We start from the raw sequence: 22,643 nt of genomic DNA, 5'->3' as shown, positions 1-22,643 counted from the left end.
CATGGGGCAAAGCATGGGGTGCCAAGGATCAAGGCCTCCAGAGAACCCACCTCGGAATAAGATAATTCCAAGGGAAGGGAAAGTGATGGAGCAGGGACAAAAAACTTGTGCAACCCACCCCTGATTTTACAAAGGTCCATAGTGGGGTGAGGTGGGTTTTTGTGTGTGTAATGTAAGAAGAGCCCACTAGATCGGACCAAAGGCTCATCATTGTCGAGCATCCTGTTCTCACAGTGTCAACCAGATGCCTACAGAAAGCCCACAAGGAGGACATGAGCCCAACAGCATTCTCCCTATTTGTGATTCCCAGCAAGTGGTGTTCAGAGGGATACCGCTACCACCTGCTTCTAAGGGGGGCTTCTATTCTGAGCTGCCCTCAATTATGAATTTTCCTGAGCAATTGTGTGTCTGAATTGACTTCCTACAGCCACCTGGACACCATCCACAGTTTTAATACCATACAGTAATAGGCAACTGGCAGCTTTTTGATCTGAAGCCACCTGCTTCCTTTCTCCAGCCCTTCTCTCCAAGTTTATTGAAATGGGTAACCTGGATGCATGAAAGGGAATAAATGGTGTGGGTGCACACTGCCCCTTTCCCACATGCCTTGTGGCTTCCAGGAAGGCAGGCCAAAGGAAAGATCCCGTCTGGGCTGCAGCACGGCTTTGATTTAAAATAAACTCTCACTTAATGTTTTTGCTTCCAGTAAACACACGCTTTGGGGTCTTAAATCCTCAATTCAGAAGCCATCAAAACACAAGGCATCTTGCACCAGAGCCAGCTGAGGGCATTGCTGCAGCCGGCCTACCTGCATAAATAAACCCTCACATGAGGGGTAATCAGGACTGCCAGAGGCATTTTACTGACTGAGGTGGAGCAGCTACTGATGTCCTCCCTGTCCCACCCCCAGTCATGGTGCACAATACGCAAGTCTTCCCTTTCACAACACCCCAAATGCTCTGTCTGAGGTGAGCACCTAACATGACCTAACTTTCTCTTAGGAACATAGGAGCTGCCTCCTGTCAGAACATTGGTCTGTCTAGCTCAGCATTGCTATTACTGGGTTGTATCCCTTGCTAGTCCTACCAGCATTAGATCCATTGAAGTTAATGGGCATGACTAACTAAGGTCCATTAATTCCAATGGGTCTACTGGATAGGCTTGAGGTCAGGGGTCAGCAAACTTTTTCACCAAGGGACCGGTCCACTGTCCCTCAGACCTTGTGGGGGGGCGGACTATATTTTTTTTGGGGGGGGGAGAAGAACAAATTCCTCTGCCCCACAAATAACCCATGGGTGCATTTTAAATAAAAACACACGTTCTGCTCATGTAAAAACACCAGGCAGGCCCCACAAATAACCCAGAGATGCATTTTAAATAAAAGGACACATTCTACTCATGTATAAACACGCTGATTCCCGGACCGTCCGCGAGCCAGATTAAGAGGGCGATTGGGCTGGATCAGGCCCCGGGGCCTTAGTTTGCCTACCCATGCTTTAGGTCCTTTCTGCACTTACCAGTTATAGTGGTACAGTTGCTGGGCTTTCCCCCCAAATGTTTTGGCATGGCACCACACAACATTGTCATTATTTAGCTAGAATTTCAGATACCAAAAAATACAAAAAAACCCCAACAACCCACCCCTTTTCTTCTAATGCAACAACAACAACAACAACAACCAAAATCTGACTTTTCTGAAATCTCTGTAATGGTTCCTCAACTACTGGTCTGGAGGCTGAGGGAGATGAATGGGCATTTGGAACTGAATTTTGCCCATTGATTTTTAAGTAAGTGATCAAACCAAAATAAACAATTGGCACAGAGTAGTAACTAAGAGGGCAAATCAGGAAGTGAAGTCATTAACTAGCATCAGGCAATTGACTCAGCCCTTAGCCTCAGAGGGCACCCATCTGCAAAGCCTTACAAGGTTGCTGTAAAGATTACTAATGTGGTCTGCGTACTGTGCTTTGAACTCTCAGAAGAGTTATGTAGATGCTAAAAATTCTTATGACTACTACATCAGAATCCACTCCCAAAGCTGTTATGGAAATTTAGGGAACTGGTTGTCCAGTACATCTGGGGTAGGAGTCAGATTTGCGCAGAGATCACCAGGCAGCCATTTGGGACTGTGGTTGATAGAGCTTACTATATTTAACCCCCAAACAAACAAACACAATGCTAATTACTAGGCCATTCAATTAAAAAGGCTTTCTGCCTGACTCAGTGCTTCAGCGTTGATTTGTGTATTCATAGCAGTTTGATTTGTTTAGCTTAAAGGAAGAAGCAATTTTAAAATCAGCAACAATGACACAAGATTTCCTCTTACAAAAATTATTTAGAAGATAGCCACAGATCAGTAATTTCACTACTCATCAAAGTTAAAGGCCCCACGGTGGTGATTCTCAGCAATATTGGCTCATCCTTTAATAATCTATGCTATAAAATTTTAATATAGCATAGCAGCGCTGTATATGCCCCAGGAGAACAGGATCTAACTTCCTCGTGGAAAAAAGAGAGATTCATATCTCCAGAATTAGAAAAATGTTCCCCGCTGCCAAACGTTTCTCTGCCAAGCAACAATAACTTTGGATAGTACACAGATATTCTCTGTGTTGTGCATTTTTGCTTTCTTCTAGATGTACATTAGCATGGGAAAATATTTCAAGGGCACAATGGGTAAAATAATTTATTCATGGAAATGTAAACTTAGGAAATACTATGTACTAGCCCCAAACTCTGAGGTCTGAAGGCATACCTTATCCTACAATCATACAATTATAGAGTTGGAAGGGACCCCAAGGTTCATCTAGTCCAACCCCTGCAGTGCAGGAATCACAGCTAAATAATCCCTGACAGGTGTCTATCCACCTTCTGTTTCAAAACCTTCAGTGAAGGAGAGTCCACCACTTTCCAAGGGAGTCCATTCAAACAGCTCTTACTGCCTTATCTAGAGTCAATACATGCCCTCAAACCTCAAGGTTTGTTTTTTTCAAAAAAATAGTTTATTTTTACCTACACTGATAGAAAAAAAATGACATATGCTGCAGTCTAATGTAGTCAACAGAACTCTATCTAAATTTTTGAAAGTGAATACTGAATTGCCTAAGACTAACCAAAAAGCAAAGCCTACTATTCAGAACACGGCGGAAGCTCCAGAGCCCCAGCAGAACTCCTCCTTTGATTTTATTTATTCATAGGAATCTGCAGGAAGGTCTCTCTCAGCCACTTGCTCCCACACATATACAGGCAACATGCATGCACACCACTCGAAACATGCCACATGGAGCACACACATAGAAATATAGATAGTTGCCTTATATGGCGCTAGACCATTGGTTCAACTGGCGCAGGAGTGTCCACAGGGATTGATGGCAGTTGTCCAGGATTTCAAGCAGGTGACATTATCGGCTTTACCTGCAAATGCTGGAAATTAAAGCTGGAACTTTCTGCGAGCATAGCAGATGCTCAGCCACTGAGCTGCAACCCTTCTCCAAACAAACACTATGAAGAGTTGCCACTCAGGCTTAGAAGAAGAAGAAAATACTCCAGTTGGCTCTCTCTCTCTCTCTGTCTCTCTCTCTCTCTCTCTCTCTCTCTCTCACACACACACACACACACACACACACACCGGCCGCCAGCTTAATTGTGGTTTGTCTTATTTGCTGTGCACAAAGAAGAGGTTGATTTCCCCACATGGCAGTGAAACTTCAAAAGCCTCCACTTGGTTCCTACAGCAGGCCTAACTGCTGTGCTGAGGGTACAAAGATGGGAGGCTGTGGACAGATTGAGAAGCCTCCATGGGTCACATGCAGCCCATGAACTAGAAAGGTTCCTCATATCCACTTACAGCAGTTCCACTTTTCGCCGCTTCTTCTTCTTCTTCTTCTTCTTCTTCTTCTTCTTCTTCTTCTTCTTCTTCTTCTTCTTCTTCCTCTTCTTCTGGTTCTTTGTTATATGCATAGAAAGAACAAGACATTTAAGCACATAAATGGTTTTTTAAAAACCAATTCTCAATGGGTTTTTTGTTTGTTTTTGTTTTTAGGTATACTACAACACTGTGCAAGATTCTATTTTGAGAGTTTGGGTTAGAGAGTTTATTATTATTTTCCTTTCACTTCAGCACATCTTGTGAGGGAAAAAACATATAGAGGACGAGTTTAACATCAACATTACAAGGATGGATCAAAACAAAAATCATTTCCAGCAAATTGACTTACATCCTTCCCATATCTTCAAAGCTGCCAAGGACAGAGGATGCTGTTTTGTGTGTAAAATAAAAGTGTGCCATGTGGCATTTGGTTCTTCTAGTTTTGCTATGGCAAACCAAGAAACCTCCATCTAGCCTCAGGGCCAAACTAAAAAGGTAAAAGGACCCCTGACCATTAGGTCCAGTTGTGACCGACTCTGGGGTTACGGCGCTCATCTCGCTTTACTGGCCAAGGGAGCCGGCGTACAGCTTCCGGGTCATGTGACCAGCATGACTAAGCCACTTCTGGTGAACCAGAGCAGCTCACGGAAACTCCATTTACCTTCCCGCCGGAGTGGTACCTATTTATCTACTTGCACTTTGACGTGCTTTCGAACTGCTGGATTGGCAGGAGCAGGGACCAAGCAACGGGAGCTCACCCCATCGTGGGGATTCGAACTGCCGACCTTCTGATCAGCAAGTCCTAGGCTCCGTGATTTAACCCACAGCGCCACCCGTGTCCCGCCAGGGCCAAACTAGACATGCACATTTTCTGTAAGTAAATAGGAGCCAAAGGTAAGACTGAGCAGCTTTGGGTCTATGACAGATATGGGGGGTCCATTTTTAGGCTGAGGGACACATTACCTTTGGGACAACTTTCTGGGTACCACATGCCAGCGACAAGAGGGGTCAGATGCAAAAGTGAACAGAACAACAAATGTGACTTTTACTTTTGTACAGTAGGCTAGTTTCTACACACTCTCACACAACCCTCTTTTTCGTCCAACCAGACAAGCACAAGAGACACATTCAAGCCTAGCAAAAACAGTCAAGAAGTGCACAAATGATAGCCAGTGAGGAGTGTGTCCTGGGGAGAAAGGGGGTGTGGCCTAGGGAGAGTCCACAGGATGTGAAAAGCCTGGAAGTTACATGATCCCTGGGGTGTAGAGCGTGGGGTTGTTGTTTTTTAACTCTTTCCCTTCCTGCCAGGATCTCAAGAGAAATCACCTCTTCAAAGCTGCTATTAATAATAATAATAATTTATTTATACCCCACCCATCTGGCTGGGCTTCCCCAGCTACTCTGGGCGGCTTCCAACAAAATATTAAAATACAATAATGCACCAAACATTAAAAGCTTCCCTAAACAGGGCTGCCTTCAGATGTCTTCTAGAAGTCTGGTAGTAGTTGTTCTCTTTGACTTCTGGTGGGAGGGCATTCCACAGTGCGGGTGCCACTACCGAGAAGGCCCTCTGCCTGGTTCCCTGTAACTTGGCTATTTGCATTTCAAGGGAAGCCTTTTGGTTATGATGGAGGCTTCCTTTGGCATGAAAACAGCATCTTTGGAGAGGTGATTTTTCTTGGGCTCCTGGCAGAGAGAAAACACAAAATGGCAAAAATGAAATATGAATCCTTACTTGAAAAAAATTGAGATCAATAGATGGAATAAGCGTAAACTGTCCGAGTCAGCTAGAATCCTAACAATTAAAATGACACAGAATTTGAAAAATGACAACCAGCTGAAAATGGTCACCTTTCTGCTAGAAAGCTTGAGGGGTAAACAGTGAGCTGACAGGATTATTTATTTGAAAGGCCAAAATAGCAGGGGGTGGGGTGAGAGAATAACAAATTGCGAGTCCAATAGGTCTTAAGATATAGGCATTCACAAAATAAAAATTAGGATTGTGATGCAGAAAGGGCTATTTGTATGGTAATCAGATTTCCACATAGAGAGCACACTCTGAACTTCATGCAGACAAAAGGCTAGGGTCCTGTTTGAATCACCACAAAATTGTATGTTGCCTTTGACTTTTCAGTAGGTTCAAAACACAGTGGCTAGATTATTGATTTGAACATTGACTCTCAGGTCATGTCTAGGTGCAACTGAAAATGGGGCAGTTAGTGATCTGTGTCCTTCCAACTGCCATGCCCTGATTCTCCACAGTGGCTTGCCTGATGTCAAATTTGAAACCAGGTAAATACCCTTCCCCCCTTTTCTTTTTGCCCAGGCATTTTTAGATCAAGTGCACTGGTGCTCTTGCTGCTGTGTTCATTTTTACTGTGTTGATTTTATCGTGTTGTTTTATTGCTTATAAATCTTTGTTGCCTGCTGTTCACTGAAAACTGGAATAAGAAATGTCTCAAACAAAGAAAAGGCTCCTGGCCAGAGTGAGGGGTTGGGGATCGACATCCAGTGCTTGGATCACTTGTGTTTGTGGAACTGGAAGTGGTGGTGAGACGGATTCCAAGTTGGCACATACTCCCAGAAGGTATGCTTGCACATGGCAGTTCACATGCTGCCTGCTGCCCAGAAAATCTATAAGAAGGCAATCCGTATGCTCTTATTTTCCCACAAGGACCACTTGAATTGATGGACATCACTAGTTGGGCTGTAATATATAGAGAGGCGTGTGTCTCAATGCTTTATCAGTGAAGGGTGGTCCATTAGGGCAAATGGGGCACTGCCCTAGCATCCTCAGTCTGTCTTGAACCAATCACCATCTGCCTGTCTTATAACTTGCCAATCAGGGGGCAGCTCTGCATGTTGTTAGCTCTGGCTCCACCTACAGTTGGTCTTCTCTTCCAACAGCCCCCACAAGCTTTAATCAAGAATAAGGTTACCGTAACTTCAGTCATAGAGCTTCAGTGTGCTGATGACAACATAGTGTGTGCATGCTTAGAGGATGACCTCCAAACCATCTTAAATATCTTTGCAGAAGCTTATGAAAAACTTGGCCTATCACTCAACATCCAAAAAACCCAAGTGCTGCACCAACAAGTACAACATAACCCCTCTGCAGCACCACACATCCAACTCAATGGTGTAACGTTGGAAAATGTCAATCACTTCTCCTACCTAGGCAGTTATCTTTCCACAAGGGCCAACATTGATGCTGAAATCCAGCATCGCCTGACCTCTGCGAGTGCAGCTTTCTCCCAACTGAAGTGCAGAGTGTTTGAGGACTGGGACATTCACCGGGAAACCAAAATGCTTGTTTACAAGGCCACCCTGAGCCCGGCTTCGGCTGAGTAGGGCGAGATATAAATAAATTTTATTTTTATTTTTATTTTTATACTACCAACTTTACTATATGCTTATGAAACGTGGACCACTTATAAATGCCATCTCCAACTCCTCGAAAGATTCCATCAACGGTGTCTCTGATAAATTTTACACATCACTTGGGAAGACAGGCAAACTAATATCAGTGTACTGGAAGAAGCAAAGATCACCAGTGTGGAAGCAATTATTCTTCAACATCAACTTCGTTGGACTGGTCATGTTGTGCGGATGCCTGACGATCGTCTTCCAAAGCAACTACTCTATTCTGAACTTAAAAATGGAAAGCGTAATGCTGGTGGTCAACAAAAGAGGTTTAAAGACTGTGTCAAGGCAAATCTTAAAAAATGTAGTATAAACACTGACAACTGGGAAACACTGGCCTGCGAGCACTCCAATTGGAGAACAGCCTTTACCAAAGGTGTCATGGACTTTGAAGACATTCAAACTCAGGACACAAGGGAGAAACGTGCTAAGAGGAAGGCACACTTGGCAAATCCACACCGTGATCAACTCCTGCCTGGAAACCAATGTCTCCACTGTGGAAGGACGTGTGGATCCAGAACTGGCCTCCACAGTCACTTACGGACTCATTGTTAAAACTGTGTTTATGGAAGACAATCTTACTTGGCTACAAGTGATCGCCAAAGAAAAGAAAAGAAGAAAGATACCTACTTACATGGGAGTAAGTCCCCCTGAACTCAGTGGGTTTTACTTCTGAACAGAGGTGCCCAGGATGGCACTATTGGGATTTTTAACAACACAAGACTAGAAAAAACTAACAAAAGATATTTCCAAACAATCTATGTTTAGGAAAGAGCTGTAGATGATTAAAGGCAGGCATCCACCTTTGCCTGCAAAAGAACCCCATGCCCAATTTTCTGCCACTGATAAAGAAATGTGTTTGAACCACTAGAAAACCCATTCAGTATTTGTGAGGTTTTTCTAAGGAAATGTGTCTTCCAGTTTTTGCAAGAGGCTTTGCTTACAAGGACAAAGATGAACTGCCACTCCCACCCTTCGATTTATTACTCCTGCCAACATGGTGGAGACAGGTCCATAAAGTAGCGGAGTGATGGGGAAAAGTCCACAGATTAACATTCCCTCCGCCAGCCCCTTCTCTCGCTTTACCAGCAAATGGATTTTCTACTCACGTTGGCAACAATAATAAATAGCTCCCTGTGGGAAACAGCGTTTCTTCTCCTCAACTTACTCAAATGGAAAACTACTAATGTAATTCATTTAATATCTCTTTCTTTCTTTGCATATTTCACTTGGGTGATGTTAACCGGCCAAGACCTAGCACAAACATGCTTTCTTCCTCAAATGGACAAAAATGGTTTTAAAAACAACAAAGCGTGCACTGTGCACACGCAATTGCCGAGTCCAGCGAAGTGTGGGTCCTTATTTGGTGCAATTCACATAAACATTTTAGAGTGATGTCGGTGAGCTGCTAGGTTCATGGTTAGCAGCTCTGAATATGTAGCAAACTGGTTCTTGATTGGTTTTACCACATGCTCAGATTATCAAATTGGAGCACACTCTGCCGCTACAAGTTTACAATGCAGACGGAGCAAAAACCTGGCAAACCTTGATTATATATTCAGAGTCAACAACGAAGAGCAGTGTTCCCCAACCTTTTTCTGACCGTGGCCCCCTTCCGACCTGGTTTCTTTCCTGTGCCCTCCCCTGCCCTACAGGTAGAAAAGTAGATATTTAAATGTTTTTCTTGTAGATAGAACATGTTTTATTTATAGTTTTTATAACTTATACAAAATGCAGTTACATAAAATGATAGGAACCTAATGAAATATTACTGAAGCAGAAAAACATAGAATCATAGAGCTGGAAGGGACTCCAAAGGTCTTCTTTCTAGCCCATGGGTAGGCAAACTAAGGCCCAGGGGCTGGATCCGGCCCAATTACCTTCTAAATGCAGCCCATGGACAGTCTGGGAATCAGTGTGTTTTTACATGAGTAGATTGTGTCCTTTTATTTAAAATGCATCTTTGGGTTATTTGTGAGGCATAGGAATTCGTTCATCTTTTTTTTTCAAAATATAGTCCGGCCTCCCCACAAGGTCTAAGGAACAGTGGACCAGCCCCCTGCTGAAAAAGTTTGCTGACCCCTGTTCTAGTGCAACCCCTTGCAGTGTAGGAAACTCATATAAAGCATCCATGATAGATGGCCATCCAACCTCTGCTTAGAAACCTCCAAGGAAGGAGAGTCCAGAACCTCCCGAGGGAGATCCATCTTCCATGTATCATAAAAAGTAAACAACACTTATTCGACCCCAGTTATTTGACATAGAGGGAGCAATGTTAGAAACGGACATATGAAAGCTAGGAGCTAAATGGCACCTTAAACCTAGGTTATGGGCGCAACAACAACGTCTCAGCACGCTTTTTTATAACAAGAATGCAAAGCTGAAAATGAATGAACTGCAGCTAAAATATTATGTTAATTTTTCACAAGGTCTAGTCTTTCCCCTGCCCACCCCCCTAATGTTCTTAAGAGGGTCTCTTCTCCAGTTTTCGGAGAGTAGCTGGAAGTGGGGAGGCAGAAAAAGGTCCTCCTTTCCTTCCACTCTGCAGTTTTAATCTGAAATCTTAGCCGCTTGTTCTAGGGGTTCTCCTGACCTCACAGATCTAATTTTGTGGGGCTAATGGACATGAGGGGAGCCCTGTTGCGCAAGCAGAAGTTCTTGCTGACAAGGCTCACTAGGGGAACTCCATCCATGTGATAAACTTGGTGTCGGGGAACTGCCATCGGAGCCAGAGGCGGAGACAAGGCTCCAAAGCGATGCTGGAGAGGGGCCCAGCAGGGAGAGAGGCAGCCCATCTGCTGGGGAAGGAAATCAGCATAACACCAGGGGTGAAGGGGGGCAGATGGGGGAATCGGAGAGAAGGCTCCAGGACTCTTCCCCGGAGACCAGTGGGGAAAGCACGGGTACTCCGCTGCCCACACTCTCCCTGCACAGAAGACTTCCGCTCAGGGAGAGTAGGAGGAGACTTGGCGTCAAAGAACTTCTTTGCTGGAAGAAGTTCAAGAAACGCCCACTGACGGATTCTGCCAGCGACTGAAACAGCCACGAAGTGAAAGGCTGTCCAGACAGAAAGGGTTCAACCAGGTAACCTAGCCAGGAGTGGCGGCAACGTACGCACGAGCAACCCCATAACCATTACACTTGGCATAGCATCAGAATAATTTGGTGGTTTTATAGGCATCTTTTCCACCTTCATGCAAGTATTAAAATGTATGTAGGGCTACATTGATGTATTCTGAGGGATGGGAAATGTTTTGTACTACATCTGTGTCCCACTGAGCAAGTCCAGTGGGGTCCATGGCTACTTTCTAAGCGCGGAGGCAGGCAGCCACCTTTGAGAAAACTCCTTCCTTTCCCCAGTCTAACACATTTTTCTGGAAGTTGATACAAGTGTGAGCTTCTTTACGGTGCCCCAGACCACTAGCCATCCTGTCCTTTCATTTGGCATAGTGAAGCAGCCGCCTCAGCCAGCTGATTTAGGGCATTATGAAAGGTCAGGAAATTCTTGTTTTGTTTTTGTTTCCTGGTTTCCTGATAACAACAGCTATCAGGACTCTGTGTTTGTGGATTTTTCTACCCCAGGTGCCAAAGTAACTTGGGATGACCCTGGAAACAGCTCTGAAATTGTCTTTGGTGGGGATCTTGCCACCCAAAATATTTTAACTATAAAGGCCAGAGATGGAGCCCCAGAGCTTACAGGCACTACAATGCCCCTTCACTGTAACCGCTTGCTTCTAATGTTGCAAATTCATGCCAGCTTGCATAAAATGAGAGTCATGGGTCTGGCTCAGCCAAGACTTTAATCAAAACTTAGTCCTTCGCATGAAACCATCACAAGAAATCCCTCTCCTTGCCAAGTCCATTTATCTCCTCCCAGCTTTGTATATGCATGACATCTCCTCTAAGAACCCAAAGTGTGTGGTATGCAGCTGAAAGTTTAAACTGTGGCTGATAAACATGGTGTCAGGCATCAGCTTTAATAGCAAGCCTGTGGGAAAATATATAATAGCAGGTTTCGATCAATAGCGCCTTGAAGCATCTCGTCTGCAAGAGGAGCATTTGAGCCTCCCAAGTCCTTAGGCAGACCTGCTCCAGAAATGCTTGTGTGTATGGATGGCTGCATTCAATTCCCAGCTTAGCTATTAATCTGTACTGGTACTTCCAAAGATTGCATATTTCCCCTCACAGCAGCAGAAGTAGCAAAGCAATGAAGAGTAGTCAAGTGAGTTCATCCATTTAAAGGAGCTCGCTTTGCAAGCATTTTTATGAGGTAGTAATGTGGTAGTAACCTTATCACTGGGGATTTTTTTTTCTTCCTTCACATGAATTATCACATCTAACTCCAGAATGAACTAAGCAGTTCACCCAGCCACTGAAGACAAACTTAGCAGATGACACATACTGGCAAGCCTGCATTGTGTTTTCCGCTTCCCTGAACAGTAAGATGTTCTTGGGAGCATTGTACAAACCAATTTCCTTGGAAGGAGAGCATATAAGAGACTTATTTGTTAAGGTCTAAATCCAGCACAGAGCTAGGTATTCTTAAGTCCATCCTAGCCCCTCCTAGGATGAGATTCAGGTGATGTCTGAGTGGAGACCATCCAGGTAGTGACCAGACCCAGAGTCCAGTATCTACCAGAGTTAATTTTATATCTACCCCATTATCTATATGAAAGAGATTCAAATAATTTCTAAGGAGATCTTTATCCATACAATATGGTCAAATTCTCAGCATGTATGGTTTTTCCCCCTCTTCCCCCCCCCCCGGGTCTCTCACCTCTTACACAGGTGAAACTTCTTAAATAACAAAAAGCAACACTTTGCTGTAATGACACTCTGCTGAGGGTGAAATCTCATTGGTGGGCAGCTAGAGAGAGAGGATCTTATTGATTGTGGCACATTGAACATGGCATTCCCTCCCCCTGAGGAGCCTGTCTAAAAACAATTTTGATGTAATTTTGGAGTCAGGTGATTAAAAAAAAATATGCCCAGGTTCTCCAGTACATTTTATAGCCAGTTTGATTGTTCAGGACCATGTTGTGGAATGAAGGGTTAAATTCCCCCATCCCATGATATGGTCTAAGTCCTGAATCCCTGGTAATGCTTACAAGCTAAAAGCATAAGGAAAGTCCTGCTGGATCAGTCCAAAGGCTTCTCTAATCCAGTATCCTATTTCTTACATTGTTTGAACCAGGCACTCCTGGAAAGCCTCAAATAGGACATGAAGGCAATAGCTATCTCTGTGGTTCTTCTCTAGAAAATGGTATTAGGAGGTTCTCATCCTGGGGTTGGTTATAGCCATCTTGACTAGTAGCCATTTATAGCCTTATCCTCCATGAAAGTGTATCATCCCTTTTTAAAGACATCCAACGTGGGCACCATCATCACAAATTTCACAATGGGTGGGGTTCCCCCCCCCCCACACACACAGGTTTACAGCATCATCATTAACAAACTACAAGGAAAATCCTACTAGCTACTCTAAGCCAAAAAGAAGCTCCTAGTGTTTTGTTTCTGTTTCTGTTGTTGTTTTTTGTTTTGTTGTTTTAAAAAAAGATGAACTCCTTTTCATTTAGATGTTTTTAATGGTCAATTAAGCTTTCTGAAATTAAGCTGGCAATTTATTGGCATTGCCCCAAGTTATATCTGGCATAGTTAAAGGCTTCTCATCAGCTTGTATATCATAAATAGGTAGGTGGCAAGAACATGTCAGAAAGAGATTAATATGCTTTGTATACACTGTTCAGTCAGGTTCGTTGTAATTCACCACTCTGATTTTTATCCCAGAATGAGGTTTAGTGGCTAAACCACAAGAATGAACAAGTTCCATTTTATGGCTCTATATGCATTTGTCTAAATTGACATAGCTGTAGGTCAAGCAAAGGACTTCAGAGCTTTAAAACAATGTTTGCTAGCAAAGGGCAGAATGACTAGCTTTTTGCTATATGCATATGTGCATGACAGATTTACTGGCAGGATCGCAAGGGATATATTTCTCCGGCTTGCTCACAGTAGCATATTTTCTAGTGTTATTATGGGGGTAGGACTAGGATCCTCCTAAGAGACGCCTTCCAGTTCTGGTTCTTTACCCTTTGTTTCTACTGTAAAGTATGCAGGCAAGAAAGGAGGTATAGTGACACATTAGTGAGTAGTAGAACAATGTTCTTCTCTTTTTATGTATGCATAATACCAAGATTAGGTTTTCCTACTGGTAAAGCCTTCTTCTCCCCACTTGGGGAAGAAGCACACAAAAGGTCAAATCTGATGAAGAGTTCAATGTAGCCTGAAAACTTAGACACTGGTGGGATTCAACTGTAGTTCTAGCATGGCTCTAGCTCTGCAGTCACCAACATGGCAGCTGCGGGAACCAGTATGTCCACCAGCAGCTTCTATGGCACCCACAAAAGGTCTCAAGAAATAATACCTGAAAACCCCACGATGCAAGAGCACGATGCTCTGTTTGCTCTGACAAGGCCTCTCAAACATCAAACCATGCCCAAACTTCCATGACTGCCAGGACTGTATATCTACCCTCCCATCCATTCTGAAGAGATGCAAAGAGACCAAGCATTGTAGGTACCTTTTCCCCATTGTTTGGGGGCTGGGTGGATATGCCCACATCACATTGTAGCCATCTCTTATTTTCTGCTCTTTTCAGATGCAGCAGCCATCTTGTGTTGTGTCATGTCTCCCGGGTGATCGTTTTGTGACTGGCACCGCTTCCTCAAAATTTCCAAATGTGCAGACTGGCACAAAAAGGTTGGCAACCCTGCTCTAGCTGCTCTCCTTTCTCATGTCCCTTCACCTATTACCCATCCTCCTGTGACCAGAACTGTCTTTCTCCACAATGCAGGCCTTTATACTCTGGGGACTTCCTTGTTTGTAGCTCAGTCACTTAGCCTCTATTCCACACTCTCCTTTAAATCTCATTGGTTTTAGTTTGTGGTTTAGGAGTGCAGATATACCCTGGCTGAAGTTGCAGAGCCTTTCTGGATGCCCACGAGGCAAGCCCAGTCTAAATATACTGTGTGGATAAAGGCCTTAGAGGATGCATTGGGCTGCAACTGAGTGAAGGTGTGTCAAAGAGAAGAGCAAAGATGTGGAGCACTTCAGAGGCAATTCATGGCTTTGGAGTAGGGTATTATCCTGGCTGGAAGGGCAACTTTGGTGCAGTTTGTTAAACCTTCCTCCCAATGCTTTTTCTTTGTGTTTTATCATGGAGGGCGGGGCTTCTGTGTCCTCCCTAAGCAACAGAGTTCTCTCCCCACAGAGGTGCACAGGACACCTTTGTTGTATAGCTTTAGTGGAGATGTCTCTCCCTCTCTCTCTCTCTCTCTCTCTCTTTCTGTGTGTGTGTGTGTCCCTTGCACAATTGCATTTATATATCCCACATTTTCCTTCCAAGGAGCTCAAGGAGGCAAACCTGGTCGTCCCCCCCCCCCACAACAACCCTTAGGCTGAGAGGCAGTGACTGGCCCAAGGTCACCCAGCCAGCTTCCTGGGCGAGTGGCGATTCGAACTCTAGTCTCCTAGCTCCCTAATTAGGAACCACTATCAATTCCTTGGATTGGAAATGGCTTCAACTGATTATAATCTCGCATTATTATTATTATTGTCCACCGCCTTGGGGTTCTAAAGGTGACGCCACCCCTTTCATGTGTTCGAAGTTGCGCGATGCGTTCCAAGGAAGGCTTAGAGCTACTTATGGGATGGCTCGACGTGAGGCGGAGCGCGGGAGAGAGGCTGGTGGCGCGCCAGGGGCTGATTCCTCTCCAACAAGCCAATCCGACGACACAGCATGAGCGCGCTCATGGCCGGGACTCCCCAGGGAAGAGAGGCGCGTCTTGCGTCCCGCGGAGAATCCCTTGCGCAAGAGCAGAAAGTCGAGGGCAGAGAAGGAAAATCTCCCACCACGACGAGTTGCCTGGATTCTTCTGTACGCGTGGAGGTTTCTTGAGTGATTCGTTTGTCTCCTTATCTTCTCTCTCGTCCCCAAAGCAGCCTGATGGCGCGGACCTGTTTCTTCTTGCCTTTGTAACGTCGAGCCTACCTGCAAAACATCACAGACCCCGGAAAGAGGCGACGCGGGCGTGCAGTTCTTTCCCCGAGCGGCGCTGCCGCAGTCCAGTCTCGGCGGAGAGACGGGGGAGAGAAAGTCACGTCTGGAAATCCGTCTGGGGCTCCGTCTCCTCACACCAGCCTAGCAGGAGGATCGGAGGGAGAGGCTTCCATCGCGGCGGAGTCAGAAGTTCCCCATTTGTACTTTCCTTCCACCAACACCCCTCTCCAAAAAAAGAAAGAAAAGAAAACACTTTCGGTTTAGGATTCGCCCAGAAGCCAACCGATGCTCCAGAGAAGCCCTCGCTCCACAGCAAGGAAGGGAACCGTCGCCGGACCCCGCAAAAGATGTCAAGGAAGAAGTTGCTTCTTCTGGCGGACGTGGATTTGTCTTGATCTTGGGGGCAGCTCTCCTTGGAAAGCCCCGCGGGGATCTAGGACGACTTCCCTTCGGAGCAAGTGAGTGATCGCCTGTCTCTGTTTGCCTAAGCGCGGCTTCTTGGGTCTTGGCTTCCCCGGGCTGGTCGGGCTTTTCCTGCTCGAGTTGCCAACTTCCTCCTCTCCACGCGACAGGTCCCCACGAGACGCGCAGAGAAGGAAGGGCAGCAAGAAGATTGGGAGGCGAGAGAAACTTCTTACCTCTGATTTGAGCCTGGCTCTTGTCTTATGCGATCTTCAAGGAGTTTTTTAAAGGAAATAACCCGATCCTTTTCCCAGGACAGAAAGTGGCTGCCTGGCTTAAAAAGCAAACCCGAAAAGCCCACCCGGTGACTTCCCTGATGCGCCCTAAGGAGGAGATCTGAACAGGACAATGTATGGGCAATTTCTCAATGCCACCAGCGTGACTGACCCTCACCTCCTCATGCAGACCAACACGCCCTACGTCGGGAGCACCCAGAGACCCGTCAGCTCGTCGGCTCTTTACATGTCCACCGCCCGGGCGTTAAAAGAAGGCGAGATCAACAAGCCGGATCTGGTGACTTACATCGTCCTGTTCTTCTTCCTGCTCCTGGCGGTGACCATCATTGTACTTTTCATTAACTGCCAGCTGAAGAATTCTTTTTTCGCCTCTCTACCTTACGACAGGTCGCTGAGAGAAGCGAGGAGCCCGTGGAAAACGCAAGCTGTTTAATCCTCAGACTTAGGAAATTGGGGAGGGGGAGAGAGAGAATGCCTGATATGAGCTTTGTTGTGATGTACAAGGGTCTTGTGAACCCAACGCACTGTAGAATGGCATCCTGTTTTCATTTGGCCCCGGGCAAAATCCTGCCACATATAAATATGATTTTTCTTAAAGCAAGCCAGAGGAAACATTGTCGGAAGGCGGGTGGTGAGGGAGGACTGCTTGAGGCATGGCAAAAAATGGATGTAAATAAAAAGACCTAATGTGGATTTATATGAGTAAGGTGTTGTGATGTATCTCAAGGTACACAGACCACGGTATTTCAGACTGCAGTTTAAAAGCCTGGATGCAAATTTCAACATTGACAAAGTTCAGTTTTCATATAGTGATGCTTGCACTGATGACAAAGACATGCGGTTACCCTCTGGCGATGGCATACTGACTATGCTTGTGAAACATGGGTGGTAGCAGCATGGACATAGGCAAGATTTATTTTAGGGGAGCAGAACCGAGTTATCTGTGATGCAATTGGTTAGTTAAGGTGTTGTTTTTTTAATTTACTTGATTTGGGGGGGTTGCTGTCCATGGTAGCAAGTGATAGTCCTACTCAGAGTAGACCAATTGGAATTAATGGGCCCAATGGGTCTACTCTTAAGTAGGACCAACATTGGATACAACTATATTCTTAGCAGCTCTCCGCCAAGGAAATTAGGGTTTTTTCACCCACCCAGAACTCTCTAGTTTTCATGGGGGGGGGGGAGCCCATTCTGAAATCTCAGGTCTGGCTGGATGCCTGCTATGGTTACATCAGCTTGCATTATTGACCCTTTTTATGGTGTTAAATTTTGAGGTTATAATTAGGTTTGTATCGTTATTCTCCACATTATTCTGCAAGGTGTTGAGCAATGAGACAGATAAGGCCTCCAAGTAATAAAATATAAAACCCACAAACCAGCACTAACTAAAGTAAAGGGGTATTCCATAACTTTTTTGCAGTTTGTTTCACTGCACACATTCCCCCCTAAGTCTGTTCAGACTTTTTCTCTTACATATATTGCCCTTTTCTTTGTTAAGTCAAGGAAAAGACCTGCGACTTTAAACTAATAATGGTTAAATGTTTACAAGGGGATAAAATTACTCAATTAAGAATTGAAATGAACTGGAGGAGGATGACTAATAAGAATGTTGTCACCTAGTGAGGTGTTTTGTTTTTTAAAAAGGTGACACTGTAATGAAAAGAGAAGGAGAATGTTAAGCCACTGGTGCAAAATCCAAAAAATAGAAAGATATCAAACATATTAAACTGGTTAATTCCGTACTATTAAGGCTACAATTCTAACCATGTTAGCGCAAGAAGAAAGTCCCACTGCATTCAGTAGCGCTAACTCCCAGGTAAATAGGTTTAGGATTGCAGCCCGACCCCTTTTTTCTTCCAGGATTAAAGCACAAGATTATTATTAAAACAGACCAGCCTATTTGTCAGTGGTCATATAACTGCCATAACAAGCTGATAGATAGGTTGCTTCCATCCATCACAAACTGCAAGTGTGTTTTTAACTTGCTCATCAGCACCATGGAGGACACTGGAGTTATTTAGGGCTTTGATCCGTAACCTCAAGTATTATAATAAAACCTGCATTTTGATGACCTGTTATCACTAGATAGGATTCGAAGATCCTTGCCAAGTCATGAACATGAATGAGCACATCTCAATATGCAGACGTAGACACATGGGGTAGCTACTCCAGTGTGAAATCAATATATGCGATAAGCATGTCAAGCAGCACAAACATAAGATGTAAGTACAGTTGCTACAGCTTCTTATGCCTGTGTTGCTCCTTAGCGGTTGAGGAGGCTACAATGATAAGAACGTCAGTGGGTGTGTCTGTTGGCTATGTTGGTCTACACATCAAAATGACAATATACATGCAAGTGCAGAGGGTTTAAATCAAATCTAGACCTCAAGTTGGCAACCAGTCAAAAGCTAGGACTGTGGTGGATCACAATTTATTGAGCAATAGTAATATATTTTAGAAAACAAGGGAGCATTTTGTATGGCTTTTCTCACTCGCAAGCACTGTAGTGGTGAGGAATTCTACCTTTTCCACAAGACAGACGCAGGTATCAGGTTTGCTGTTGATTCTGGGAACTACATAGTGTTCGGTAGAGAGTAACAGTTTGCATGTATAAAAGATTCCTTCTAGGCATGCTCAGATAAAGGATTTCAGGCATAAAGACTTGAATATTCTGGAAATGTTGGTTTGAGATCTGCTGCTACTAAGGACGAACAGTGATGAGCTAAACTCAGAGAAACACCAAACTGTGTAAGACGGAAAAATTGTGTGCCTTAAAATGTGTTTGCATTTTCTGATCTGTGTGTTAAAATTGAAAAGAAATATCTGAAAAGCCTTGCAGGCTGTTCCGTTGTTTATACATCTTGGTAGTTGCAGACACAGAACAAGCTTCTAATTTTTTATGTTCTCACTTATTTAATAATGGTTTGGCTCCCAAACTATCATTCTGTATATGATGCCAATTAAATCAACCAAGATTTCACTCAGCCTAAACATGGAGTTAAATCTAATTTAAGACACTAGTGTCAATTGGAACACACCAATTAAAAAAGTAGTCTAAAGTAAACGCAATAGTAAATTTGCACAATACAAATATATGTATTGTATTCTTTTTAATTTTTTTTAAAGTAAACCATCAACAGAAGCTATGCAAAAATATATATATATCAATTTTACTTGACAGTTTGGGCAATAACAGCTACCTGTATAAATCAAGGTAGTTTAGCACTTACAGTAAGAACATAAGAGACAAAATGACTAGCTAAATTGCCTGCCTGAACAACTCCTGTGTGTTCTTGCATTTTCTCTTCCCCTTCAGTGCTTCAACCATTGCAATGGGGAAAAGAAATGGCACCAATGCATTGAGGACATGAAATAATATGTCAGAGGTTCCCAGAGGCCAACAAAAACATTATCACTACATCTGTGAGCTCTCTCTCTTCATCTTGCTTTCTTAGAATGGACCAGATTAAGAATTTCAACCTTCATCTCCTTGCAGACTTCCTAGAGACAGCAGGTTGGCCGCTGTTGTAAAACAGCAGGTTTGTATACAATCTTCCATGCGCATAGTGCTGCTTTCCCCATGTACCACCCAAATCTGCTCTGGGATAGGGAACAGATTTTGAGGGGAGTACTGGAGGGGAACAGGAAGGCAGAGGAGGCTCTATTTTGTCCAGTGGAGCTGCAGTGCTGGGCATGACACCATATTCTCTCTGTGTGTTTTGGTGTGTGTGCATATGTGCACACATTTATTCTCTCTCACACATAGCCATGATCTTGTGGGAATCCATATCAGAGTAGTGCTATTGAAATCAGCAATGACATAATAGCTAGTGAGTTCCTACAGAAATGTAGCCTTGGGCCGAACAAAAGCCAGATTGATTGCGTGTTGATGCACCACTGACCTTTGTGTTCCATATTTTGCCTTGAGCTATTTGGATACCAAGGCACAACAGAGTTATGTGATCTTCGCCAGAAATTAAACAACAGTGAGTGCCTGGATTTTGATAGTATAAGGACTGTCTGGCATGATATCAACACCACATCATCCTGCAATATACTGTTGATAAGTTTGTGGGTGCCAGGCTCCTCTAAATTCCTGGAACCAGTAAGTGTCACAATTTCATTAAGGCTTGGGTGTTAAGCCAAGTATTGGACTACTCTGGATTCATCCAATGGGTGAGGGACCTCCCTCCCTCAACAGATAAAGCCAGAGTTTAGAGTAGACGTGTAGGAGTGATGTCACAGAGAAGAAAGGCAGCCAGCTGAAAAGCTAGAGAAGATGGAAAGAAAGAGAAAAAGCCACAGCTGATTTATGTTTGAGTCCAAGGCTGTGGCTATAGGAGAAAGAAGACACTTTTGGGGTGTTGATGCTGTGAACCCCTACATCGTAAGCCCAGGTTGTATATATGTATAAAGGTAAAGGGTAAAGCGACCCCTGACCATTAGATTCAGTCGTGACCGACTCTGGGGTTGCGGCGCTCATCTCACTTTATTGGCCGAGGGAACCAGCGTCCAGCTTCCGGGTCATGTGGCCAGCATGACTAAGCTGCTTCTGGCGAACCAGAGCAGTGCACGGAAACGCCGTTTACCTTCCCGCCGGAGTGGTACCTATTTATCTACTTGCACTTTGACATGCTTTCCAACTGCTAGGTTGGCAGGAGCAGGGACCGAACAATGGTAGCTCACCCCGTCACAGGGATTCGAACCGCCGACAAGACCAAGAGGCTCAGTGGTTTAATCCACAGTGCCACCCGCATCCCTGTATATATGTATAAATAGACCATATATCATAAAGATACCTCATTTTCCAAAAGGAAACACGATCCCAGGGTGAGCGCCTGGAATGCCTAGAATCTCTCACCACTCTGAGATTGGGATGGTGTGTAGCAATATTTTCCCTGATTTAACAGCAGGTAACATTCCTACTCCAAATGGGTCTGAAAGCATATACACAAGGCTGGATTTGGTCAGTGGTCGGATGGGAGACCTCCTGGGAAGCAAATATATGTTCCATAACAGAAAAAGGTTGTAAGGAAATAAATAAAACCCTGGTAGTTTGTATATTTTCTTTCTCCCGGGTCACAGCTTTTAAGCTATTTCTATTATGAAGGATGGCCGTGCAGTTTAAGACTCAATGGTGCTATTCTGGCCTTTGTAGCTTTAAGCAAAAATACATTATTGCAGTGATTATGCGAGGGAGGAAGGGGGAAAGTAACAGAAGAAGAATTGCAAATGGGTAGGTGTGTCACACACTGTCATGTCTCAATCACCCAAGATGCAATTAGAGAGGCACAGCTGAGGCCCTGAGTGGATATGCTTTGTGCTTAGTAAGCCGCAACTTCAATCTCCAGAGCTGCTGTTAAAGTAGCCTTGGCCACCCTGCTGCCCTCCAGATGGGTGATGGGAGTTGTAGTCCAAAAACACCTGAAGGGCAACAGATTGTTGAAAGGCTGTGGTAAAGGATCTCAGGTGGAAAAGCTTCTAAAGATGCTAATAATTAGATGCACTGAATTAAACAGACTCTATAAGGAGGAGTATATCTTTAACCACATGATCCAATAATGATCAGTTAGTGAAACAGGAAACCCTACACATCAGAAACTGGCTGACAACCTCTTCTGAAGCAGGGAAAGCCATTGTCCAAAAATGTACCTTCGAGATTTCAGTATTTCCCCCTTCATTTAATGACCTGTACAAAAAGGTGCTTTTGGTAAACGTTTTGCTGAACGTTAAAAATAGAGGGGGAGAATCAATTGTCAGTGGGGTCGTTTTGGGGGTGTTCCTTGCCTTCCAACTTTTACAAAAGCAGATTTCAATGACTAGCAGCTGGAGAAACTGAGCCAGAGGAAGAGTTCCGCTTTCCTGCAGAGATACATTGTACAGTGGGACCTGGTATTTATATAGGAGTGGGTGGCCCCATTGAAATGGAGGAGGATTTTCGCTCTTCGCCATCACAACACACAGCAGTGCTCTGTTGGATGCTGTCTTGATGAAGGACTTCCTTTTTAATGATCCCGTGAAAAGTGGGTCTATTTCGATACCTAGTTATTTGTGCTTTCAAACCTCAAAGACTGTAGTGCAAAAAGAAGAGGAAATAAACAAAACATTTGTGGTGGTGCTCAAAAGTTATGCTCTTCAGTGCCAAAGGCAAGATTATTCTGGTTTCTTAAAGTGCAATAAAACAAAATGCAAACCTAGAACAGTGCTTGGATTGTACCCCCGACTGCTACATGCGCTAAGTGGGCATTGTGGACGATATTTAAAGGTAATGTGAAGAAGACTTCAACTCATTTACTACAGCAACACTCTTTACTTCAGGGAATTAATGTTAACCAAAGAGGCTGTTCCTTTTGGTTGGAAAACTGTACAGAAATTCAAGACCTCATTGAGGTGAGGTGATATACCTGAACCTGCCAGGGGTCCCTAACCTGTGGCCCTCTAAATGTTGCTGGATAACAAGTCCCATCACCCTTGACCATTACCCAAGCTGGCTGGGGCTGGTGGGACTTTTAGTACAACACCTGGAAGGCCAAAGGCTAGCCATTTTCAGTTGTTCTTTATCTTTAGAGATTGTATTTCGGCAGCACATTAAAAC

The 22,643-nt window shown here is 44.2% G+C and overlaps 1 protein-coding gene across 1 annotated transcript; it reads left to right on the top strand.

The window, feature by feature from the left end:
- The first annotated feature begins 14,939 nt into the window (after positions 1 to 14,939).
- On the top strand, positions 14,940 to 16,946 carry SMIM32 (small integral membrane protein 32). The gene has a single exon (XM_081900425.1). The coding sequence runs from the start codon at positions 16,161 to 16,163 to the stop codon at positions 16,479 to 16,481; it is 321 nt and encodes a 106-aa protein (XP_081756551.1). The 5' UTR covers positions 14,940 to 16,160; the 3' UTR covers positions 16,482 to 16,946.
- The last annotated feature ends 5,697 nt before the right edge of the window (positions 16,947 to 22,643 follow it).

The sequence above is a fragment of the Podarcis melisellensis genome (genome assembly GCF_964234715.1).
Source record: "Podarcis melisellensis genome assembly, chromosome: 2".
NCBI classification, from domain to species: domain Eukaryota; kingdom Metazoa; phylum Chordata; class Lepidosauria; order Squamata; family Lacertidae; genus Podarcis; species Podarcis melisellensis.
Note: the sequence above shows the minus strand (reverse complement) of the source record. Positions and strands in the feature narration are given on the sequence as shown.

What these genes read in the sequence shown, in the direction of transcription:
- SMIM32 (XM_081900425.1), top strand. Translation starts at nt 16,161, where the DNA reads ATGTATGGGCAATTTCTCAATGCCACCAGCGTGACTGACCCTCACCTC.